Source organism: Nelumbo nucifera, chromosome 4 (assembly GCF_055504915.1).
Source record: "Nelumbo nucifera cultivar China Antique chromosome 4, China Antique-T2T, whole genome shotgun sequence".
Lineage (NCBI taxonomy): Eukaryota > Viridiplantae > Streptophyta > Magnoliopsida > Proteales > Nelumbonaceae > Nelumbo > Nelumbo nucifera.
Genome location: NC_142652.1, coordinates 29,530,394 through 29,542,897, shown reverse-complemented (window position 1 = coordinate 29,542,897; position 12,504 = coordinate 29,530,394). Strand labels below are relative to the sequence as shown.

General features: G+C 35.2%; 1 protein-coding gene across 1 annotated transcript in view; it reads right to left on the bottom strand.

Annotated features, from left to right (window-relative positions):
* Window positions 1-5,417, bottom strand: part of LOC104613330 (DEA(D/H)-box RNA helicase family protein) — a 40,584-nt gene extending 35,167 nt beyond the window's left edge. The window contains exon 1 of the mRNA XM_010281108.3: window positions 4,747-5,417. Within this exon, the coding sequence (XP_010279410.1) occupies window positions 4,747-5,160 (414 nt within the window). The 5' untranslated portion in view covers window positions 5,161-5,417. The remainder of the gene's footprint in view (window positions 1-4,746) is intronic.
* Between the last annotated feature and the right edge of the window lie 7,087 nt (window positions 5,418-12,504).

The following is a 12,504-nucleotide window of genomic DNA, read 5'->3' as shown; positions in this document are numbered from 1 at the left end:
TAGAAATTAATCCCATTTTTATTTTACAACCCCTTGTTAGATTAATGCCTGTGACCCAACCCTCATTATAAAATTACCCATTTAGCTTAAATGGCAATTGTCTATCACACAGACTCTAGATGTACCCCACCATTTTTCTCATCATGTTTTAATTTGATAGCAAACATCCTCATCAATCTCTCCCTTGTGTTGGATTATTGAATCAAGATAAATGGAAGAGGTTGCATTGAGTTATCTCCTAGTCTCGCATAGTGTTTTAAAAGCCCAAGGCACAAAAAAAGAACAAATAGCATTTGCGCCCGAGGAGCAAGGCATCAAATTTAAAATAAAAATAACAAAAAAGTGCAAATTTTGAAAATGTAAAAGACAAAATAAATTAAGAAAATATTAAAATTAACATTAATTAAAAATATAAAATTTAAATTTAAACTAAATATTTTAAAAAAGCTCATTAGCTCAAATTAAAATGCATAACCATAACATATAAAGCATATTCAAAATGAAAATGCAAACAATAAAATCAAAAATAGCATATAAAACATATTCAAGTATGTCAAACTTTCAATTTCTTTATTTCTTTCTTAATTGCATATCCAAGAACCCCACTATTTGCTAATGTTGTTCTTTCATTCTTCCTAATAAAAGATAATTAAAACTATAAAACATTTTTTGTAGGGATTAAGAATTTAAGGCCGTAACATGGTCTTTTTTGGGCTTGCCTCAAGGAGATCAGTCAAGGGTCCGGAGGCAGAGCCCCCAGCCCAATCACCGAGCTTCAAAAATCACAAAAAAATGCACAAGATATAACAAAGGCATGCACCTAGGCTGAGGCAAAAAGCACATTGGCCCAATCACTTGGCCTAGGCCCAACTACGCCTAGGCCTAGACGAGGTGCAGACTCTAAAATGCGCCTCACCTATGCACCTAGGTGCATCTCTTAAATCACAAGTCTCCTAGTCATGTGTACCTTGATTTGCACTCCTGTTACCTGTTAGTATTAAAGTAGCATTGTATATTTTATATTTTAATTCTACTTATTTTAAAACCACTTCTTTCAAAGGTATTTGTCCATAAACCCGACTTTTTATTTAATCCTTCATTAGTTTCATCAATTAATATTATTATTTTTTTTCAGCAAGAAATTTGAAAATTATATTATAATGAGAACCTAGATATTACAATGACAAGGTGTATCCACTCATAAGGATTCATTCTAATCCCAACAAAGTTACAAAATTTACAATGGTCCCCAAAACATCATCAATTAATAATACTATGTCACATAGTTGTCGAGGCATCACCTAGTCGACTAGGCGCCCAAGGGTATCTTGACTTTTAGCAACTAGGCACCCTTCTAGGCGACTAAGCGCCTGTCTAGGCGACAAAAATGACAAGGCAGGCGCCTTTTATAATATCATTATTCATATTGTTGTATCATATTAATTTATGTGTTAATACATTTTATTATATATATATACTTTTTTTTAATGTTTACCATTGAAACATAAAAGATTGAAGGGTTTTGAGGAGAGAGAATAAATGAATGAATGAATGAAACAAAGAGGAAAGAAAGAATAGAATTATAAAGAGGTTTTTTTTCTATTCTCTCTCTCTAATTAAATTAAATAGAAACCCCATCCTTGTTTTTTCTATTTTACTTTCCATCTCGAGTATTTATCATATAAAGTTAATAACCTTCTTTACCTGCTAATTTATATGAAATTTCTCTATTAAATACTTATTATAGTAGTATTGTTTTTGAAAATAATGAATTTTTTTGAAGATAAATAAAAAGAAAATATATTAAGAAAACGTTAATACATGTAAAAGACTTTTATCATTTAGACGTGATGATTTTCCACATTTTTAGAGGAAATTTAATGTTCTAAATAAAAGAGAATGGCTATTTTTCACTTAATATACAAGCTGAATGGTATATGAAACTAGGGGACTAACCAAAAGTTATTTTTTTACATTATAAATTTGTATCGCCTATCTGCCTAGGCAACTAGGCGACTAGGCACCCCAGTGTTGCCCAGAATCGCCTAGACGCATTGAAAACTATGCTATGTCACCAACAAACAACAAGCACCATGTGACCTCTTAAATATGTTTAGTTAATTCATCCATGACTAGTGCAAATAAATAAAGACCAAGTGTTGAGCCTTGGTGAAGACCCACTGTAACTATAAAATTTAATGTCTCTTCTCTTTTACAAGTGTTTTAAGATTAGTTATCTCTATAGAGACTTTATCATATGCTTTCTTTGGGTCAACGAATACCATGTGATGATCTTTCTATTCTTCTCTCTGAACTTTTCTATAAGTTGTTTAAATAGAAAGATGCCTTCCATGATTGGTCTTCTTGGCATAAACTCAAATTGACTTTTTGATATACTTGTTTCATGTTGTAACCTTTGCTCAATTGCTCTCTCCCAAAGTTTCATATTGTGATTCTAAGTTTGACCCTATAATAATTATTATAATTTTGTATATTGCCGTTGTTTTTAAATATAGGCAACATGGTGCTCTTACTTTGTTCATTCAGCATCTTCTTTGCTTCTGTTATCCTATTAAATAGTTCAATTGGCTATAATAGGCCCACCACCCACATACTTTCTACACTTCTATTGGGATACCATCAATGCCTCCTTCACTCAAAAAATTCTAATTTTATAAAAAGCACATTATTTTTTGTACTATTAGAGTTATTAATCCTTCGCTGATTAGCACCCTTCATATGTTCTTCACTTAGTAATTTTTCAAAACAATCTTCCTTGATTTACTCAACTTTTTATCAAGACTCTTTGACCATCCTCTTTAATGCATCTAACAAGCTCTAAATTTCTGCTTTTCCTTTCTCTTGTCTTTGCTAGTTTACATATTCCGTTTTCTCCCTCTTTACTGCCTAATTTATGAGAGTTCATCAAATGACTTAAATTTAGCTTCAATCACTTTCTTTTTCATTTCCTTTCTTATGGTTTTATATTTTTTTTCTAAATTCTCTACATTTTTAGACTTTTTCTAATCCTTACAGAATGCTCGTTTCACTTTGATTATATTTTGAACCTCTTTATTCCACCACCAAGTTTCTCTAGCACTTTGCCATTTTCTTTTAAATCCTCCTAAAGTGTTATTTCCTACATTATTTATACAATTAGCCATTTCAAGCCACATATCATTAGCCTCTTCATCTAAATTCTACTTTCCTTCCAAAAGAAAATATACTCACTGTACCCATGTTTCAGCCGTATGTTCCTGTCAAAAAAACCTCCTTTAAATTCATTAATCCCTTCCATACAGAAGAACCATAAGATTGAACAGGCATGGTAGTTTCCCAAACCATAGGGGCAGTGCCATATTTGCTGGCCACCGCCTGCCTCCATAACTGATTATTTTGTCCCAAGACACCATAGCCACATGCTGAGTAACACTTTATTCATTATTTTTAGCTCCTCAAACCTGCACCACCTTTCTCCCTAGGCTCACAGATTTTATCCCATGCCACCAAGTGAAACTCCTTCTCTTCATTTGGCCCTTCCCACAAGGAAGTCTCTATGCGGATTCTCCTGTATAGCTGCAACTAATGATGGGATTGTGAACAATGCTAGATAATAGGTAGGAAGGTTGGATAAAACACTCGGAAAAAGAGTAACCTTACCCCTTTTTGACAAATATCTCCGCTTCCATCTAAGGAGCTTTTGTCTGAAATGCTCAATGACAGGATCCCAAATGGCTATGGAGTTGTAGCCAGCCACCTAAGGAAGGCTCATATACTTCGTTGGCAAAGTACCCACCCAGCATCGCTGGGTAGAGATGTAGAAGCTAACTCATATATTTGAGGTACAACCTCAACAAGAATCAGCTAACTCTTTCTGCAGGTTAATCTTCAAACCAGAGAATGCCCTCAAAACAAATGAAGAGACATCAGAGAAAGAGCAGGTCATCATATCTAGATTGCTGAAAATAATGGTACCATCCGCAAATTGCAAAAATGGCACAGTTTAAATTGTGGTACTTTCCTTTTACTACCAGCATATCCCTAAATTGTTCTAGTTTTTCTCCTTTTATATTTTAATGCACAGATTTACCACCATCATTCTATGTTGTGCAGTTAAGCGTTTCCCTAGAACAACTCCATTCCACCAATGTGAACTTGTATTACACTTCTGATCCCAAGCTCAAATAAAGGTGAAGGTTGTGACAGGTTGGAAGCCGGCATTAAATCTCTTGCCGAACTCTCATTACAAGTTTACAATTCTCATGTCAAAAATTGTTAGGATTGGGGGGGGTGTCAAGACCCATCGAAGTCCTCTGGTCCTCCTACTATTAGCACACATAAACAACCCTAATCAAGACGATCGGGGAATCTTAGTCATTTCAACTTTCAACCACGACTCTTTCCTTCTCATCATTGAGAGATATTGACATCTTAGGCCTATTCTTCCCCAATCTACAGAAGAATGCCGGATGAAGGTAGGAAGGCATTAAACCATTAAACCCAATGGGGGAGGCATCTGAAATGAATTGAACATTTTGAATGACCGTGGCAGAACTGCTATTTGGTATAGTTTCTGTTTCACTTTATAACAAAGGTGAATTATCAGTTCTTCAGTTCTTTGTTCTCGACGCGGATTCCACGACATCGCTTGCAAAAGAAAGTGCATCTCTACTTTACTAAGCTGAGAGAATTTCAATCAAATTTGCATCCTAAAATCCCTCAAGTAAAGCAATTGAAAAGCCTTACCTTTTGCGACGAAGTCGACTGGACGTCCTGGTCAGAGTCATCCTCCGAGTAATCATCATAAGCATACCTACCATACTGCATGTTCTGTTGCAGCTGCTGCGTCTGAAAGTAAGGGAAAGGAGTGCTCCTGGGGTTCAAGACGATACCTTGATCCTCCCGCCAATCGAAGTCGAGAGAGCCAGTGAAGACTACGGGAGAAATGGAGCATGTTATGACAGAGCTCAGGCGTTGAGGAACGCATACAGTACCGTAGGCTAGGGCTCGGTGTTTCATGGCGGCAAAGAGTGTGGTTCTGAAAGTCGTAGGCTTTCTTGGATAAGAACGGATTGTGAAATGCAGAGCCGTTGGTCTCAGAGACATGGTCAGGCGAAGACCGTTTCTGAGGCAGCCCCGCAGAAAAGCGGAGTAGGGCATGGTATGGTATGACTGTGGTTTCAGATGTCTGATACGACGCCGGGTTCTTCAACTAGCATTTCTCGCTTTTATCCTTTCTTTGTTAGGGTTTGAATTGGATTAAGCGAGCGATGGAGAATGCATGGAGGTTGTCACTTGTTTATGTGGTGCTGGTGATGACCGGAGAGGTGGTGACGAGGAAGGAGGATGTGGAGAAGAAGCACCGAGAGCTCCTTACTCTGTAGTGGGAAGAAATTCGGACCTTTGATTGATTCCTTGAAGAAAATAATAGTGCTTCCCAAAAGGAAAAGCATCCACCGCGGGTGAGTCACCCAATGTCCAACGTGGACAAAACAATTGCCATGTCATTTCTTTTTGCCTAAAAAAATCTGGAATGAGGATTTGAGCTTTAGCATGGTTAAACGAGAGAGCTACCCAGTACTCGTCCACATGGCCACATCCATATTCAACCCACATTTGCTACGATAGTGTCCTAGCCCTCAGCTGAAAGCCTAAAACAAGGAAATCAAAGCCTTTGATTTATTACCATGCCCCCATCTTAAGGTTATGTTTGGTCAGAAGGAAAATGTAGGAAAACCTTTACAACCCTTGTATTGGTTTTTCTGTCTTTCCCTGCCTTTCCATACCTTTTCCTTCAAACCAAACATAGCCTAAATTAGATGAAATTACTTCTTGGTGGGGCCTCTATAGTAGATTCAAGAAGTCCAGAGCCTCAATAGTCGCACCTTAAATTAGATGAAGTGACTTGTATTCATTATTCATTGGGAGATATTCCAAATTCCAATATAAGGTGGGATGTGGTTGTTTTGGGTCTGTGTGAGAGGCTCTCAGTGATGAGCAGACCCCAGGCCATGATTTTTTGTTTTACTCATAACAAAAGTGAACTCTCGCGTATTACCCAATAAATGCCTCTTTCAAAGGGTGTGATGGCAATTTAACATTGTTGTTCGCTTGGATGGTTAGACTGTTTGGCCCAAAAAACAATCAAGGTATTAGATCTGTCTCAACTCTAAACCATTATTTTTTCAAAAACCATTAAATTGATCAATGTCTAGGTCGTCAAATAATCAACCCACTTGACTCGAACATATTTTTAGGCTAGTTTTATTTTAATTGTTTTTTTATCGTTAGTTTTTTTAAATGTCACGAAATAATGACCATATTGTCATGGGGCTAAAAGTTTAAGCCTTATGCAATGCTTGATTATGTCGAAAAAGCCTATGAAACAAAATGATAAACAACAAAGGCAACAACAATGTGATATAAATTAGTCAAAAAACACTTTATATTGCAATTGAAATGACAAGCACAAGCATACAAGTTCATGTTGAAGGGACCTCATGCTTAAATTTTACACGTTATTAGTTCCACCCAACTATCTACCTCCCCTCAAAGAATAACTTAGACTTTTGAGGGAGTGACAGAGTGAAACATCAAGAGTGTCGAAAATTCGTAGTGATAATTACAATGCCACCGTTGGCAATCCCCTACATACAATATACATATATAGCCCACCCAAGACACACACAAAGACACTTGGTTGGCATGTCAATGGTGTGATTGATGGCTTCAATTGTGACAATCCCCCCACTCAATTCAATCAATGTCCTTAGAGATTGACTTCAAGTTGATCAATTGCTTTGCCGGTGAGAGGATTCTGCTACTGCTCCACGAACATCGAATTTCCCAAGGCTTAGGTGGTAGGCTTGAGGATTGTTGATGGTTTGGGGTGTCCTATAGCTAAAGTTTGGATTAATTGTTTTATGCACAGCTTGAAGGTAAGACATTGGAATGTTTTTAATTGAAGGCAATTTGAGTCTTGGTTTGGAACAAAAGAGGATCCTAGATTATGAATTGTTGGGGTGTTGGTTCCCAAAAGGTTTTCCTTAAGTGTGGCTCCTCACAATGTTGCTAAGATGGTTGGTTCAAGGCAATGAATGAAGTGGTCCCACCTTGATTTGGGCTACACTCGCTCTCCCCAATTAGCATGATAGTAGGCATGGTGGTTGCTAGAGTCAACCTTGCCCTTGGGTCTTCTGTTGGGCTTGATTGTTAATGGAAAGCTAAGTGACTACAACAGTTGGAATGTTGAGGGCAACTTGCTAGGTGGATGCTTCATATTGGCATTTCAAATTGACTAGTGCTTTGTGGCCAAGGCAATGTCAAGGGGGGTGGGTGGGGGGTCTTCTATGGTGCATACTCCATGATGGTTCTAAACTTTGCTTTGCTTTGGTAAAGTTGCAGTGTTGACACTTGTTTCCTATGGACTCTGGTGGAGGTCATAACAAGCACCATGCAAGGGGATTCACCATAATGCATAATGAGTTAATGCTAGACATAAGTAGGAATGGCAATGGGGCGAGTTCGAGGTGGGGATTACATTCTCCATCCTTGACCCCGATTTCCAAATCATCCCCCATCCCCATCAGGGAAAGAAATGCTCATCCATCCCCGACCTCATTGGGGATGAGTTTCTCGTCGAAGACCCAGATCCCCAGTTGCTTTTGACAATATTACACGAGTCATTTTTTTAAACTCTATTTTATAGGTTTTCTTTTACTTTGTTACCAATTACTATCAAAATCATTTTATAGGTCAACTAACTGGACTGCTAAACTCTTCATACAATTAACTGTCATGGATAGTGGACAGGTGAACCGTTGAAACCCATTAATAGATTCTTTTAGACTTATACCAATAGCACGCAGACTGGCCATATGTAAGTGTCACAATCCTTGTCAGCTAAATTCCAATCATAAATTCTGCATCTTCAACTTTGGTACCTGACTCAACTACATAACCATATAACATTACAACCATTGAATTTTTATCTTTTTCCAATTATTGAATCCATTGCATAATTCCAATCATAAATTTCTAACATATTATGAATCAGTTAATGCTCCATTAGGTGTATTACTGTATGATATAGTCTGTATCTTCCCGTAAATGTTATTTTGAAATTTGCAAGCTATAAAATATGCATACATACATATATATATATGCATGATATTAACTTATCAACTCAGGACAAAGTACCAATATCAATCGGTAACAATTGCTAGCTAAATTAAATTGTTTTCTTCAAGCAAACTCATCTACATATATAAATGGTTTTAGGAAAACTTACTAGGAATATATCCACATTTTCAACTTCGGTACCTGACTCAATTTTTTCATAAAACCAAGCCCTTGCCTCCTTTCTTAAAGACTTAACTGCCAAGCTGATTGCTTCAGCATCCTTCCTTTTAGTGAAGGACTTTGACATCTTCATTATATTTCCACTTAGCCTTGTTACTCTTTTCCATTGAACCTTGTCAATCTATCATTAATATTTTGGATCTAAAACAAACAATATAGTATTCAACCTGAAAACGTCACTAGATATATGCAATCCATTATTCAAGTCGTTTGGCTTCTTTCCCAACTTGACTAAGTCAACTAACAAATGAAGTTTAAAAAATTTTAAATTCTAATTTTTGAATAATACTACATGGTTACAACACATACCTGAAACTAGTAAAAAGATTGCACATATGCAATCCATTAACATACCTAAATCAGTAAAAACAACTGACTAAAAAGGGAGTAAGTCACCAAGATAACATTGAAGTTAAAATTTGTCCAACATTCAACACCATCAAGTAAAATGTACTAAATTAAAAAAAAAGTTTAACTTCAAAACAAATCATTCCTGGTTTATAATGGCATCATTGAATATTCAAGTAGTCTAACTTTATTGACTTGTTGTCAAGACAATTTCCTGCAAAAATTAAAGTAATTATCGATTACAAATATAAATAAGAATCACGAAATTCATGAACATCAATAATCAAATTAAAAAGCATATTTATTACCTCATCAATATCTGAATTATATTCAATTGTGTGGTAATATGCAACTGTAACTTTTGAATGAACACCTAAAAATAAAAGACAATAAAATAAAATTACATCAAATTAGATATACATCAAAGAAAGTTAATACTTTATAATATTAATTCCAATACCTTGTGCTTCCTTCAATAACCAATTTTGAGCACACATTAACGCTTCCAAAGTTTCAACATGAAGTCTACTACAATGAGAATTCACCAATCTACCACTGATATTGAAAGCGGACTCGAAAGCCACAACTGAAATGGGAATAGCTAAAATGTCCCTACTAATCTTCTACAGTGTTGGATACTTGATTCCATTGGACTTCCACCAATCCAATATATCAAAATCTGTATCTCTTGGCAAGACTTTATCTTCTAAATAATGATCAAACTCAAATTTCATCCTCATATTATCAGAATCATCAATGAATGAACCATACCTACATAGAAAATTGGAATCTATGAATCATTCATTATTGAACAACGGAATGAAGATGAAGAAATTCCCTTCTATTGATGAATATTCTTGTTAGAGTTAGATCTTGATTGATATTTATGGAGTAAATCACAACAAAGTTTGTGAATTCTCATAATTTCATATGAAGCAAAAATTCATAAAGTTTATGAAAGAAATACTCTAATAACTTCAACTGAACCTTGGATCCAAAACACATGCTACAACCATTACTCCATGAATGATGCACTAATACTTGTCAAATTTAGCCAATATACTTTATGCCATTGTTCTAATAATCTCATTAGAACATGAGAACCACTAAGATAATGAAAGTTTAATCTCACGAATAAATGGAAAGAATTTGTTTGTCGTTGAATATTTAGTCCTAAAAATATTTCAATCACATTATAAAATACTCGCAACCTCTTACAAATCTCTTTAGCTAAATCCCAATCATTTTCAATTAGCAAACATTTATACAAAGGCTCTCATTGTTTCAACGGATGAAACACATCTTTATAAATTAAAGCAACACTAAGCATCAAGTATGTCGAGTTCCATCGGATCTTACAATCAAGAACCAATTTTTTTAACGTGATATTTGCAATTGACATGCTACTTCTCTAAAAGCTTGTTCTCTTTTGAGTGATGCTACCCAAAAAGCACACTATTTATAACCCTTTCTATGCCTTTTCCAATGATCCCCAAACCATCTTGGACAATCAAATTGAAAATATGAGCACAACAACACATGTAAAACAATTTTCCATCTAACATAAGTGCACTAATGTTAAGCTTACTCAAGATAATCTCAACGAGAAAATTATTAGTAGAGCAATTATCAACTATCATTGTTGACAACTTCCTATCAAAATTCCAATCCATCATGTAATCCACTAAAACATTAAAAAGCTAGTGCTTCTGAAGTTTGTGGACAAGGCAAATAAACAAACCTAAAAATGCAACATTAATTTACTAGTAAGAACAAGTCTCAAATATTTGTTTTAAAATCAAATTAACTTGTTTATAATAAACTAGTAATACAAAAAGAACTTTGACAATGAACTAAGAAAATTAAATTTTAAAGTAACATGTTGAAAACTAAATACCTCATAATCCAACTTTGCATCTCCCAACTATCATTAATGAAATTCACCGTGATAGCCATAAAGACTTTTTTTTGTTGCTAGCTATCCACATATCAGTAGTTATTGCAACCCTACTAGGATTCTTATCCAACAAGTGCAATGTTTTTTATTTCTCATAGTCATATATGTTCAAGATGTCACATTTAATAGTATTCTGAGAAAGAACCTTAAATAGAGAGCGAAGGCTAGTTGTGTATTTCCTAAATCTACAATGCTCAACCATTGAAAATAGGTATTCATGTAAAATTATCATGGTGGCTAGGTATTTCCTTGAAGCATCTTGATCAAAATGATAATTACTAACACACACTTTCCCATAAGCCTTTCTCTGTTCTTTTACTAGAACACGTTGCCTTATATCTTTATAACACCTTCTTGGACAAATCTTATAATGATCATGCAAATGAGTTGTCCCATTTTTACTACTGCCTCCAAGCTTTTTATGACAATAATTGCACTCCACCTTATCCTCCTCATTTACTTTTATCTTTTTTAAGTGATTCCAAACAACTGATGTTAATTTTCTTTTTATACCAACATTAGCATCGATGGCTTGATTATGTGAGTTTGAATCATCAATTAAAATTTCATTAAAATTTTGAGCAAGAGATTCAACGAATGACTCACTTGGAGAACCAATTGGAGTTGATAAAGCTAAAGTTTGAGAGTGCTCATATTCAACCCTAATTGGAGATTGATTACTAATAATAGGTGTCATCGATTTAGAACTTTTAGTTTGAGTTTCCATATTTTAAAACTTGAGATGAAAGTTAGAAATCAAAAGATCCCATTAATTATTAATCTAAAAATTAAAAAAATAAACACCAAACATGAATTAAATAATAAGTATATCTGTATATGATGATCTTTGATTGATGAATATCAACTACCAACTTATATCAAATGCAAAAACACAAACCTAATGGTTTAAGTGGATTCAATCAAACCATTAATTAAAGTACAATGAGGTTAATCAACGTGAATTTTCAGAATATGATAAAACTAAAAACTAGAATGACATAAGTCACTAATCAATAAATCATAAATCAGTCTGTTCTTCCCAAATTGCGACTTGCGAGTTGCAAAGTTTAAAATCTGTAACATCTGTTTGAGATTTCAAAAATCAGAAATTGGACTTGTGAATACTGAGTTGAGAGAGAGAGAGAGAGTACTGACTATTGATTACTGAAGACGAAGAATAGAAGAAGAAGAAGAATAGGGTTTTGAGTTTCAGTTGCCACCACAAGTTCTTTTCTTTGTTCTTTGTCTATCGAGTTAATTAGCTTAGGTCAGTCAGTAGAAAAGAGTCAAGAGACTCTCAAGAGTTTTTGTCTTCTACTCTTTTTGAATTTTTGCTATTTGTGTAATTGTGTTTAGTTAATTGTTATTTGTTAATCAAATAATATATAGTACTATAATATAAATATTGTATAAATAATATATATTACATATATATTAATCGGGGCCAGAACGGGGTGAGGATTGCATTCCCCATCCCCATCCCCAAACCCGATCGGTGTTTCAGTTTTAGCCCCATTCCCAACCCCGACCCCGCCAAAGCACTCCCCATACCCGACCCCACTGGGTCGGGGAGCCCGAGTACCCATTGGGGACTGGAAAAAATGCCATCCCTAAGCATAAGGGTTACTTCTACCTACATTAGAAAATCCATCCCCAAGACAACTTGGAAGTCATCTAGGGGTATAACATATAGATTATCTTTTCCTTTCCAAGGCCCAATTTGGAAATCTACCCCATGGGGTCAGCCTTCAATGGCTTTTGCACCATCTCGTCTTTGTAAGCTGCTCGGCCATGGCCTTTGCTATAATGAGATGTTGAACATGTCGTCATTGGAGCTC